The sequence below is a fragment of the Colius striatus genome, chromosome 4 (assembly GCF_028858725.1).
Source record: "Colius striatus isolate bColStr4 chromosome 4, bColStr4.1.hap1, whole genome shotgun sequence".
NCBI classification, from domain to species: Eukaryota; Metazoa; Chordata; class Aves; order Coliiformes; family Coliidae; genus Colius; species Colius striatus.
In genome coordinates this window covers 33,217,273-33,231,333 of record NC_084762.1, presented here as the reverse complement: position 1 = coordinate 33,231,333, position 14,061 = coordinate 33,217,273, and the positions used below count along the sequence as shown (strand labels likewise).

Below are 14,061 nucleotides of genomic sequence, written 5' to 3'. Positions count from 1 at the left end.
AGATATGGACTGAAATTCACAAAATGATAGAATCTTAGATCACAATAACGTAAGATAAATGAGAAATTTCATATTTCTTTAGAGGAATGAAGTAATAAGTAGTAGTTAAAAATAATCCAAGCCAATCAATAGGTCCTAAGCATTTGTACACCTTCATGATTATAAACATTTGAATTCTCATCCGACCCAGAGCAGTCATAGAGCTATTTTGGAGTCACATGTGGGAAAGGATAAAATAGTGTTACTGCTAAAATCTAGAAAGAAAATAATGAAATACACTCTTTTCCAATTTTTATTGGCTAGCCTAACAGTGGATTTTAAGAGATGTTTACCAGCTGTTAAATACACAGCATTTGTAAGACATTAGATAGAAACTGGAAAATCTTCCCCTATTTGTTTTTCTATCCCTTGTGATTTCCTCTCTCTTCCTTTCATTTGTTGCATATTAAGAATTTTGCAGCAGGTTAAATAAGTGTTCTGGTTTGATGAGAGGTCAACACAAATACAACATTTGAAGAAATAATTATTTTTGCTTTCATTTAAATAGCGATTTCAGTGTAACAGTTACAGTGCAAAGCCTGGACCTTGCAGTAAAGATTTTATTAATATTTTTTTTTAATATTTCAGTGATTAGTAACCTGTTTATATTATTAAATATTGGGAAATATTTTTGCATTGCCTCAAGAGTCAGTCTTCTTTTTTGTTTGTTTTTTTGAATAGACAGAGTATTACTAGCTTGACAAACTAAAATATTTGCATATATGGTCATATTTAGAACTGGAGAAAGAACGAGCATTATTTTAACATCATACTATTACAGTAATGTTTTGATAAGCTGACAATATTTTTCCCATTGCTTTCTTCACTGTGACTACAGTGTCTTTTGCTTCCTTATGATGAACACATAATGTTTGACACTGAAAAGAAAAAAGTATTAAATAAATGACAGCATTAAACTCATAGTTAAGGACAAGCTATGAACATTGATGAGGAAAGGGGCATACCAGAAAATACAGTGTTTCTGTTGAGCTGTTACTCTATATAACAAGGAAAAATGAAGCTTTGATTTGCTTCGTGAACAGCTAAATGAGACACATTAGTTTCTTGTTGTTACAGATGCCTTTTAATGTTAATTTCAATAGTATGTCTTTTCAGGAAACAGTTGAAGTATTTTTGAAACATCCGTCTGTAAAAGATGACTCAGATCTGGAGGGAAGAACATCCTTCATGTGGGCAGCTGGCAAAGGCAGTGATGATGTCATTAGGACTATGCTGACTTTAAAATTGGATATAGATATCAATATGACAGACAAATATGCTGGCACAGGTAAGATGCTTTATAGAAAAGAGCCACTAGATGTTTCCAGTTACTATGATTTCCACCAAATAAAAAACATTGTTAGAAGCTGTATTAATCTTTTTTTCTGGATGTGAACCTTAATCCTGAATATATTTCTGCATTAGTTAAATTATGTGTGAGTCACTTCTTTGCCTTATTGTGGGAAAGAATTATACTTTTTCTGCACATATTGAACCAGTTTGTTTGAAACATGACAAGAAGAAGAAATGTAGTGCTATGTTGCTATGTAGTTAGATCTGTAAACCTGAGAAAGTAAGAGCTGTCATTCATTTTGAAGAACAAAGTTAAATATAACTGCATAAAAAGCCGTGCTTGAAAATGCCTGTTAAAAAAAATTATCAGTAAATAAATGCTTTGAAACCATGTAGAGAAGACAAACCAGTGAAGTGGCTAAGTTACCATCATGAAAATCAGAAGTACCATAGTTATTTGTAAAGATAGTATGATAAAGATTAGAGCTGTAGTTCTGTTGTCCAAACAGGAGTTTAAACTTGATATTTCCTAAGTTTGTCATCCCACTATCAGCCTGAAGCAAAGAATAGGTTTTTCACGCAGTGTTTCAGAATTCAAGCGTGCAAGTAATGAAATTCAGTATTTCCTATAGCAACTATTACTTTATCTCCTTTAATGAAAATAAGATAAGAATTTGTGTTAGAAATATTGCACCTATGTAGTATTTTCAATGAAAACAGAACAACAGTTTTGACAGAGAGACAAGTGTTGAAGGGAATGTGTGTTCAAGAATTCTGGGAATACAGGTAAGAGCAGGGGAGCTGTATAGTGTGCTTATGATACATGAACAGAAAAAGAGGAGACTCTGCATATATTGGGCATAAATTGGAGGGGTTTGGTAGCAGGGGGCTGCGGACATAAGCTGTGTGGGAGGAGATCATGAACTCACACGTACCAGTCACAGCCAGGTCACAAATTTAGAAGCTAAGTGCAAACATGTACACTTAGGTATAATAAGTAGTAAAATGATAGCCAAGCTGATGGTCAGAGCACACACCTGTGGAGAATGTAGTGGAGGGTATTTCTGCCAAAAACACTGGGAGAAACATGTTATTCTAAAGAACATATTTTATGTTGTTTTGAACAAAAATGTATATTGCAGTGTTTGTTAATATAAAAGTTAATGTTGTTTTAAAGTATACTCAAATGTTATCTTTTGACTGCACACACGCACAAACTAGATTAAGCTGCGTGCTTATAGTCAGGGAGCTTGTAGTATAGATCTGTCCCAACCAAGAAACAAAGGTAGGAGTTTTACAGCTTTGCTTTTTTCAGATCTCACTTCAACTAACGTACAAATGACAAATAAATACAATGTCAGGATTGTGTGGTTCAGGATTTGAAAGATACCATGTCTGGAGATTACTTTCATATTAAAAAATTGAAAATGTTTATTTTCTTTGGTGGTATGGTGGATCTTTACACAAAAAGCCACACACAGTTATCTTAAAATTGTGTTTAAATACAAAATTCTTGCTTTCTTTAAAAATCATCACACAAAACCCCCAAGTCTTTCCAAGTTCATATAATTTGGAAGAATTTAAGAAGTAGTGCATTAAAAACATCCAGTTTTCTTTTTTTAATAACTTTACAATCTATGTACTCTACAAATTTTAGTCTTGATCTGCCTTTGTTTCAGTCTCACCTGTATTTGCTCCTTCCTAACTGTTCCCTTTTAAACACCTCACAGTATTTGTTTCAGACCTTAAGGTGCAATAATGGTGTAGTTACTGTGCAAACGTCCTAAAAAAAGGTTTTCTTTGTAGACATTAATCACATCCTGTGTTTCTGAAATTACTGAGGTGTCACGGATTTCATGCTTGAATAATTCAGGTGTTTGGGTGCGTCTTAAACCTTTGGTAGCAGTGATGTGTAATCACCTTTTAGTCTTGATTTTTGTTGTAGGGCTTTTAATCCAAGGAAATGAATGTAATTTACATTTACTTGAAGCTGCTGTTGTATAGAACACAGTAATTGTCTTAAAGTGGGGAATTCAGCTGTTTATCGCTTGCTGTCAAGCAATCTGAGAGCATGTGCAGTAGCATGGGCATCGTGACAGTGAGCTGTAAACTTAAAAGGAAACGCACCAGTAAATCAGTACGTTTCAGACTTGGGTGTTTTTCTGAAGGTCCTTAATCATTCCTAGGTTTTTGTGAGGGAAGAAGCAGCATGGTATGCTGACGGGAAACTATGCACTACTAGAAAATAGGGTACATGCCACTGTGCCTGGGATACAGTTGCTGAGGAGAGTTCAAGGTTGTGTTTTTCTGACTTTTGTGTGCCAACTCAGTTGAGCTCAGTTATAGTGTTGCGTTAACTCAGCCTTTTGCTTTTACTTAAAAAGAGCAAGCTTTCTGTTCAGCCCTGCTAGAACATCCAGGCTGTCCTTATTGTGTAGGAGAATGACACCAAGGGAAAGGAATTTCCCTCCTCTCAGAGATCAGCACTGCAGGAGCATTACAGGGGCAGCTTTATAGCTCTGCCGTCACTGCCTACAATGGAGAGGGCTCTGTCTGTCGGCTGAACAAAAGGCCTATTGTGACCAGCTGGCTGAAGAATCTCTTCAGTCACCGAGACTCCATCACAGAAAATTTGGCTTACACGAGCATATTGAGCACAAAGTGCGAAACAAGATGCCTGCGTCAGAATGAGTGATAGGGAGGAAGAACCAGCCAAGCTGACACAGCAGCTCTTTTTCTATTGTATTGTTATACACACCCCATGTGTCATCTGATGGAGTGGTTTACTGCCTTCTGTTTCATAAGAAATGCAGTACAAAAACCAGAACCTAGAGTTTACTGTGAGGTCAGACCATGAAAACCAGGCCCATCCAAATGTTTCAAACAGCAGGAATCTCATTCTCATCAAGTTTCCTCTGATAGCCACCCACTCACAGAGCTACTGCAGATCTTACTGCTTACAGATGTTTTTCAGGAGTTCAGTGATCATCCCTATGCTTTTTAGCTGCAAGTTAAACATCAGTGTCATCTTAAAGGCCTGATTTCAATTACTAAGGCAGCAGTTCTCAGTGTCTCCGGCTGTGACTTCAGTTTTTGTAGGAGGTGCCTCATTGTTCCGTATCACAATTGCAGTTAACTATCACTGATTTTGAAAATGTGTGTTTTAAGGCAACACACCTAGATGGATTTGATTCACAGACAGTATAAACAACCTGTGTTTCAGTAGTGCCTATGTAACAGGTTATGCTGGTTTACCGTTTCCTAAGTTTTTTGAAGCTTATGGCAGTGGTAAACAGTAGCAGGCAAATACAAAAAGCCTGGCTGTTTTGATTTTCTGGTTACAGTTCAAGAAGCAATTCCTCCTAATGCTGGCCTTCGTGGTTTGCCTTTCTGTATAATGCCTCTGCTGGATCCTGACCGTGCCTGTTTTAGCTTTAAACAAGTAGAAACACGTAGGTACTGTTCACAGCTCCACATTTTGCTTAGTTGAGCAGACTGAGTCCTCACCAAGGATGAATATTTGTGAAATTTTGAGGGGAAATATAAATTCACTTTACTAAATGCACATTTATGAATTTCACTGTTTTGCATTTTCATTCTAAATTATTTTGTCATCTGTGAAACATTCTACATGTCAGGCAGTATGAGAATGTAGATTATCTGATTTGACTGACTATAGAAAATAATCCAAAGCAATCTGAAATCAAGTGAAATCTCCAATATATGTGTCCTCCATTGGTTTGAAATCCTACTGCTGTATATAGTTCTCCTTTCCTTCAAAAAGAACTGTGAACTAATGGGACTGCCATTTTAACATTTGCAACTCCAGCTGACAGTGCCCACAGGATGCTGTGTTAGCTGATAAAAACTTCGTTTATAGGACACCATGACTTTACCTCTGAGGTCTAAAGTATCTAAATCAGCTCTGTGTTATTTCTTGGTTTGGACTCAGTGAAGTCTGCATACATTCAAATATGAGAGGGCAAAGAAATCTATGGAAGAGTAGGAGTCTGCAAAATCAACTTGCATGGTTTTCATACAAATGAACTTCATAAATTGTAGAGATGGGACAAAAGGCCTTTCCATCATCTTTTTCATGAAGAAAGGAGGAAGCTGCAGATACTGTGCAAGATGTGATAGCTTTGCCACATAATCTTGTGTAAAACTTTCTCCAAGTAATTCTGAAAAAAAGAAAAAAGGAAGGGAGGGGTGGGAACAGCTGGGTAGTTCCCTGGAGTTAGTTTCAATTGAGACACCTTTGCTTGTTTGGAAAAAATAAAAAAAGGTATTTTCAGGAAAACGTTGAAGAAATAATGAAAGCTTTCTCTCACTGTCAATCTGTCAATGGGCAGTTTAATCTCCATTGGAGTGATCTAAGCAATGCCACAAAACAAAGATGGAAGTAGATAATGTTATATTCTCTTAATCAGAAGCTACTGACCTTCCACGAACCCTCAGTATAAGCTAATCTCGGTGGTTCTAAGGTTAATATTCCTATTTATACAAGTTAGAAATGTGTTTCAGTGCTAACTTTTTCTGTGTATTTCTGTGTATTGTAAAATGTGGTTAATGATCGCTTGTTATGATTTTTCAGTTTCCCATGGTTGAAAAGCTCCTCTTCCAATGAAATAAATAGTTCAAGTTATTTTTAGTTTGACTGTTCTAATTGTGAACCTCCAAAGCTCATGGTATTGTGCTTTCTCTTTCCTACGGCTTTATTCTTTTAGCATTACATGCTGCTGCCCTTTCTGGTCATGTCAGCACAGTGAAACTGCTGCTAGAACATAACGCACAGGTAGATGCTTTGGATGTCATGAAACACACCCCGCTTTTCCGAGCTTGTGAGATGGGACACAAAGAAGTGATACAAACACTCATTAAAGGTTAGCTGTTATCTATTTACGTACCTGTTTGGAGTTCTGGTGCTACTTTCTCGTGGGACTGGGAAATAAGCTGAGCAAGAAGTGGGGTAGAAAATTGCTTCCCTAAAGCAGGCTTTGTCTGTAAGTACCATTTGTGGAAGAGAGCTAGTAAATGTAAAAGATTATCAGTGTTGTGCAAAATGGCTGGAAGTGTTAAATATATAATTTTCAAAATTGGGATAGTATTTTTCACAGCTCTTTTCTACTCTAGCCTTTCCAAGTATGTTCTGGTCTCTCAAACCACCTCTTCCCCCAGCAAAGTGTTGAGTTTTTTTCTTTTTGTTTCCTCCAGTAAAAAAATTAAGCTTTCTTCTCTGTAGTGAGAAAGCATTTTCAGGCTTCTTTGAAGATTTCTTTATTATTTAAAGGAACCTTTCTTTTTTAATGAAGGTAGCTATCAAAAATCCTAAATCAGTACATTTCCCTCTGGCTCTTTTTTATGAGCAGTATTTTATTTATAGAAAGAAATGAGATTTAACAATGTACACAGTTTGAGATAATAGTAAAAATTCTGCTGAAGTGAAAGAACAGTGGTATCTTAGATGCAAAATTCTGTCATTTTAGCTTCACAGAAATGTTCCAAGTAGCTGAAAGTAGTGTACCTCCTACTTGAGATATTATCCCATTTATGGACAGTATCCAGGCTAACAAATTGCAAGTTTTTTTGTCAACCAGCCTTTCTCACTGAAAAGTGTGCTCCCCTTTCTGATCTGTGGGGTATATTTTAGCTTCCCCTTAAGCTCTTCCTTTCACCAGTTAGGTTTGTTGAAATATGTTATGATATAGACAGTGATTGGTGCTGCTTGGTTCAAGCTTTTATATTTGTGGAGTATTATTTTTGTACACAGTTTTAACATCTTGGAAAAAGACAAAAAGAAATCAAGTATCTGCACAGAAGAGTCTTAGCATGCTTGAATTAAAAAAAAAAAAAAACAGCTTTTTTCAAAAGTCGTTCTTACACACTGAATATTTTGTCTGCTTTAGAGATTTAAAAAGAGATTTCATCTGAAGTCAAATTTTCAAAAGTGATTTTATTGTTGAGAAATAAAAGTTTCACTGCAAATTAGTAGGCCTGAAACAAATAAAAGCTAGGTTTTTGAAGAGCATTCCACAAATGTGGAGATTCTAAAGCATCTGAGAAGATACTCAGAAGCATGTAAAAAACTTAAGATGCCCAACCTTCACTGAAACTATTAATTTTGATTTAGGTCTTAGGATTTGAGTAACAAAGTTGAAGATACTTTCAGAATTGCTAGTTTACCAAATAAGTTCTGGTTGGACATAATTTTGTTCCTTTCTTTACCGTCAAAAGGTTGTGAGGTTCTTTTAATTGTTAAAAAAAATGTGTTTATTGTTACAGGAGGAGCAAGAGTAGATTTAGTTGACCAAGATGGCCATTCACCCCTTCACTGGGCAGCCCTAGGAGGAAATGCTGACGTGTGCCAAATCTTGATAGAAAATAAAATCAACCCTAACGTGCAGGATTACGCAGGTAGAACACCTCTGCAATGTGCTGCTTATGGTGGTTACATTAACTGCATGGTAGTATTACTGGAAAACAACGCAGATCCAAATATTCAGGATAAAGAGGTAAGTTGTTCTTGACTGAGCTAGTTAATTACCTTTAGAATAACTATAAATGAAAATATTTTCCTTCAAGGTCATTCTCTTATCTGGAACATAGAAGCATCTTTGCTGTTGTTTATTATGAAAGGAAATGAATGCATTCTGACATAATTTTCCCCATGGCTTCATTCCTAAAATCTTGAATTAAAAGGAATCTTCTATATATGCAGCATGAACTGAAGAGTCATATTTTTTCATAGCACTTTTGACTTTTCAAAATGAGATCTTATGAGGTGTCATATTAATAATCTGATTTCTTAACTTCAGTCTTTCCTTATTAACAGCTGACATGGGAATGAGATTTTATAGTCTGTAATGTGTTTCAGCAGCAGAGAGATAGTGCAAGTAAGATATTGCAAGTGAGATTGCAAAAGAACTACTTCAGTTACTTATCCACGTATTTATCACTCTTTCAGGTGAAAAAAAAATCCAAAACGCTGAATAGTTTGTGCCATTATTCAGTCAATAAGTGAAATTAGGAGCCAAAATAATTGTGCAACATGTAACAGATTTCTTTGTTACATGACATAATTTCTCAGAAGTCTTTGGAACGTTATCAGTCAAAAGAATTTCACCCAATTTGTTAAAACTTCTCTGTAACTGTTCATTGTAGGGCATGGATAAGTCCAGGTAATGGAAAAGCATGTTTTTTTATTATGAGTTCTATAGAGCATATTAGGGAAATTTTCCAACCTGATACCAGCTCTAAATGGCATCAGTTTGAGTACCTCTGAACACATCAGCTCCACCTGTTTCACACAGAGACACTGCAGCATGCTTTTCAGCCCTTGGGGTTCAAGAGGTGTTTTGCCAGCACAGAACTTAGAGGGTGTTCATATTTTTCTGTGCCACCCAGCTTTCTAGGTATTTCCTATATTCAGAGTTCAAAAAAGCAAGACACAGACAGGAGATGTGGCTTGGAAATGAAATGAAATATCGATGTTCTGTTTTGTTAATATTAATGGAGCTTGAGGTATTCGTATTGTGATCTGTGATCCCAGTCTCCAGAGTGGTCGTATATGAGCTGGCTATATAGAGTGCAGCCACAGCTCGATAGTTGGACTTCTTCATGTGAGAGAAACTAGGCTTCTGAAGTCAAGCTCATTTTGTAAGCACAGCTTTAGTCTTTGTTTGCCTGGGCTGATAAGCTTTCCTCAGACTTCATCTGATTTTGAATTCTGTAATAATTTTTTCATTCTTGCCAAAGTGTTTTGGAGCAGCCTAGAAAACTGCCTGAAAACCTAAAGTTGGTGAGAGCTGCTTCAGACTCAGGCAGCATAACTACAAAGAAAGTAACTCTAGAGCTAGTCTCTTAATACTGTTTTTCAGCTGCTTTAGATGAAAAAGTACTAGCATTTTTTTAAAAAGTTACTTCGTTTTAAATATCTGTATTCTTTTATTTGAACAAGGAGGTTTATTTAGAAGATGAGTTTGTCCTTTATGTCCAGAAAAACATGTAATTACAGAATGATGGATGATATTTGTGGTGTCATGATAGAGACAATATGGGGTTTTTTCTGTTCTGTTGTTTACAGGGAAGAACTGCTTTGCACTGGCTCTGTAACAATGGCTACCTTGATGCTATAAAGTTGCTGCTTGGTTTTGATGCTTTCCCTAATCATATGGAGAACAGTGAGGAGAGGTATGGGTAGTCTAATGCATAATTTCATATTTAGCAAAGGTGTTACCTACTGATTTAAATGTCGAATGTTCAGATATTGCCAGAGAAATGTGATCTTGGTCTTTTAGTGTAAAAGGAGTGCTGTAATCTTGGGCTTAGGTGTAAGCAGCTTTTTAAAGTGAAAAATCTCTTAAACTTCAACTGCTTATACTTTTGAACCTTGAACTTAGAGATTTCTGCAAGTATTTACTCATTCTAGCCTTGTTTGAAATGCTAAAGATTTTTTTAATTTATATGAAATTGACAGTGGATGCATACAGACAAAGGATAAAAAGGCATTCCTGCTGCTGTTGGAGTAGACTGTAATTTTTATTTTCTCTTTGGTAGGAATACCATGAGAAGAAAGAAAATGGGAGAAACGTTATGTTTTAAAAGAGTGATTACAAATCACCTGGTGGTTAACTGTATTCTAAAGGCCTAGTTAAAAAAAAAAAACTCCTATAATCATAAAGAGACAGTACATTTCCATCTCTGTTCTTTGTCTTTCATTGACATATAAATAATAGTTTTTTAAAAATGATTTGGGTTGTGGAGTTCAAATTAGTCACCTGACCACAAAGATAATTACTATTAGCAGAAATTCATGATGCCCTTTTTAGACTAGATGACCTCCTCATGATTATAAAAAAATTATGATCAGTATGCATATAAATTTAAATATTTCAACATTTTAAACAACTTTAGGACTTAGCATTAAAATATGGGGTTTCTGAATTTGACACTTCCCAGTTTTTAATTGCTTTCTTCCTCCATAATTTGTCTTTTGTTCTATACTGTAAACAAGTTGGATCTTTCTTTTTTGTTCTTATGTTTTCCTGAGAATCACAAATGAAAGTGTAAGCAGATCCTAATTAAGTAGTGCCAATGCTCTCTTTAGTAATTTTTGATAGAAAATTAAACCAAAAGTTGTAATTAAATTACTCTTAATAAGTAAGATTAAAAGCCACTGTTTTGCCAGGAAGGAGGCTGCTATTTTCCTTACCTGTAGAAATGTACTAATGATGCTCAAATGTCAGGAACATACCTTAGCTGTGGTTTTGCTACAGTCATTCAGTTAGTGTCCATTTCTGTTTCCTTTGTGACATTAGTACATGTTCTTATGTATAAACCTGGATTATTCAAAAGGTAACTGGCAGTGTTGCATCAGCCCTTAAGTGCTAGTCCATGTGTAGAAAACAGACAAAGCAGACCTCCAGTATTTCTAGATGGATAAGTCTTTAAATACAATTCTAATAAAAATATATGCATTGTGTATACAAATTGTGCAATTGCCTCTTAATAAACATGTACAAAAGAGATGTTTAAGAGATCAAAAGTTTGGAAAGTGGAAAAATCAAGTTGAGCATTGTATGAGAGAGTAAAAATAACCATGGATTGGTTCTGTAATTGCCTTAAATTGTTTTTAATTAGTAACAATTTTGCCAAATAGTAATTTTTTTTCAAACATACCTATAGAAAAAATCTTCCCTTCTTCACTGTCTTAGTGAGTGCAATATGAGATACCAATTCAAAAATCAAACTTAGTGGTTAAAACCACAAAGGTCTGTGACAAGAAGGAGCTGAGATTGCATCTAGGCTTTTATGCTGCCCACTTGCTTGCAGAGACATGATCAAGTGCTAGTCTGAAGGGTGGTGGCTTTGTTGTTCCTTGAAAATTTATTTTGTAATACAAGTTGACATCCTGGGTGCATCGTGTGATGCCAGGCTAGCTGCTGCTTGACCAGCTTCATGCTAAATGACATGTAACAGCTGATGGCTTATGTCTTCTTTGCGTGTTTTCCTGTGAAGCCAACTTGATTTAAAAGCTATCTGCCTTAGAGATAACCAGTGGGAAACAAACATTTATAACAGGCTTTTAACTGACACAGGGTAAAGGCTGGTTGTGAGGAGTGTATGTGAGCAGTCTTGAATGGGTAGTGTCCAATCAGACAAACTCCTTTCAGTTATTTTTTTCAGTTTGAAAGGTCTTGCTAGCAGAGTTAAAAAAGCCACATTTAAAAATATGGATCTTCATGACTGGGATCCATGCTATAATACTTTGTCTTGGTATACCTGCTAGTAGCATAAGGTCTACTAAAGTATTTTTTGTACCTGCTATTAAAATGTTCAAAACTATGTATACTTTAAAAATGTCTTTTTCTGGAATGAGGTCCCTTCTGAAGTTCCCATTCCTGGGTTATCAAAAATCTGTATCTCTTTAAATGCTATCAGCAACACACCTTGACATACAAATTTTCATGTTATGTCATTGTCCTTATTCCTGCAGACACTTCAGTTCAGATACCGTTAATCCTTCCATCAAATCATGATTGTGTGGCAAGTCCAATTGCACTTTCTGTCTGTTTTTCTTTGCTTACCAGCATCACGTCCTAGCAAGTTACCGTCAACAAGAACCCTAATTTTCACAATCGCATGCATTGACACTTGCTGTTTGATTGTCTTGTATTACATGGTCGTGATCATGGTTTCTGACTGATAAGTTTCAATCACTAAATGCTTGATCGTCTGTTTTAGTATTGGTGAGGGAGATATGTAAATTCTGCTGCTGTGTTGACAACAGGAAATTTGGTCATTTTTAAAAGGCCTTAGGCATCTTTCACATAATTAAAACCCAAACCCATTTAAGTTTTTTAGCACCAGTGTCCACTTGAAAACAGACTTAAATCTTCTAGTGCTTTTTTAGAGAGTTTCAGTTATCCCTTGATGCTGGTGTAATCCTGCTGCTTGGTCAGTCATACTGTTCTCAGTCATTGTTATAGAAGCTAAGCTAGATTTTACAGTAAGTCTCTAGAACTTAAATTCATATCCAAATAACACAAAAAATGTTTTCACTTGCTTTTTATTTACTTTCTATTGCTATATAAGAACCTCCATAACACATTTTTAAGATTGCCTGCCTAAAGCAGTTAAGTCTATAGATAGAGCTTTGGAGGATTTTGATCCAACATTCATATAGTCTGTCCTCCTCATATGAGGATAGACTATATAAACAGAGTCACAGTGTGAAGAATTAGTAAGCCAGGAAATTAATGCTAAAAATTAGTAAAACAGCTTACTGGAAACAGTGTATGATCTGACTTCATGATAGAAGTTATCTGATTATGAGGATGAAGCAAATGCATATTATGATTAGAATTCTAGTTCTATGATATTGTTGTGAGTTTGTTTCGGTTTGGATTTTTTTTAGGTATACACCACTTGATTATGCTTTGCTGGGTGAACACCATGAAGTGATTCAGTTCATGCTAGAACATGGGGCTCTGTCGATAGCTGCCATACAGGACATTGCTGCTTTCAAAATTCAGGCTGTCTACAAAGGATACAAAGTTAGAAAAGCTTTTCAAGAGAGGAAGAATCTTTTAATGAAACATGAACAGCTGAGGAAAGATGCTGCTGCCAAGTAAGTCTGAGATTTGATATCTACTCCAACAAATAGGTATTTTTTTATAAGCTGATAGATATCAGTGCATGATTTTATCTGCTACTCATCATCATTTATTGTTCCTATTGGTAAAATTCACAAAACTGTAGGAGACAGAAAATGGATTTTTTTCTGCATGCACGTCTGGATGGAAGTTATTTTCCAGATTATCCCAAATTAAATAACAAGCTTTTTATAATATCCAAGAACAAGGCAAAATACTAAAAGTTGAAAGATGTTACCATATTAGCATCTATGAATCTTTTCCTGATACTTTATATGATGATAAAAAGGCTTGGAAAACATTTATCACACTAAAGTAATGGAGATAATTATTGACTATCAAGTCTTTGATAGCAATTTTGAAAAGAAATTAATAAGTAGATAAAGTAAAAGAAAATAAACAACATAGGAAAAGCATGGTTCAACAAGTCTTAACTTACTGTTTCACAGCACAGATTGTGTTTTTCTAGAAAAATGAACTCCTGGACTTTATGTGCAGCTCCTATCTTGTAGTATCATTCTCTGCAACTACATTTTCTGCTCTCAAAGTAGAGAGTTACCATGAAATCATTAAACTAGATTATAGATAACTAACATACAGTTCAAATAGTTACTTGTAAAATGTGTAGGTTCTGACTGAATTTCTGCTCCACTTAAATGAGATAATGTTAGCAAAGTGGTGAAAGGTACATAAATGATTATCAAAGTACTTTGCTTGCTTGGGATTTATTCTTAAGATTTGTAATATGAAGAATAATAAATTAGTACATGTTTTTTTTTTAAGAAACCTAATTCTGGAATGAAAAAAAGGTGATAAGGTTTCTGCATGATTTTGTAGTATTATTTGTGTAAAGAGAGGTCAAATGAGTAAACACACAAGATAATTATTGCATGGGATGTTTTTGTTGCATACATGTATCACAGAGAAAGCCAGCTGCACTCTGCTCTATTTCAAATTTGGTAGTTGGTATTCTGCATGACTGACCAGTCAGACTTTCAGTGGATTTTCATCTTACTGCAATAGTGGTTAATAATTATTAATGCCCAGTAAGAACCAAATCTAGAGGTAGCAGATA

The 14,061-nt window shown here is 35.3% G+C and overlaps 1 protein-coding gene across 1 annotated transcript in view; it reads left to right on the top strand.

The window, feature by feature from the left end:
- Positions 1 to 14,061, top strand: part of INVS (inversin) — a 99,107-nt gene that overhangs the window by 62,924 nt on the left and 22,122 nt on the right. Inside the window, exons 8-12 of the mRNA XM_061994963.1 lie at positions 1,156 to 1,327; positions 6,060 to 6,215; positions 7,615 to 7,844; positions 9,416 to 9,522; positions 12,749 to 12,961. Of these exons, the coding sequence (XP_061850947.1) occupies positions 1,156 to 1,327; positions 6,060 to 6,215; positions 7,615 to 7,844; positions 9,416 to 9,522; positions 12,749 to 12,961 (878 nt within the window). The remainder of the gene's footprint in view (positions 1 to 1,155; positions 1,328 to 6,059; positions 6,216 to 7,614; positions 7,845 to 9,415; positions 9,523 to 12,748; positions 12,962 to 14,061) is intronic.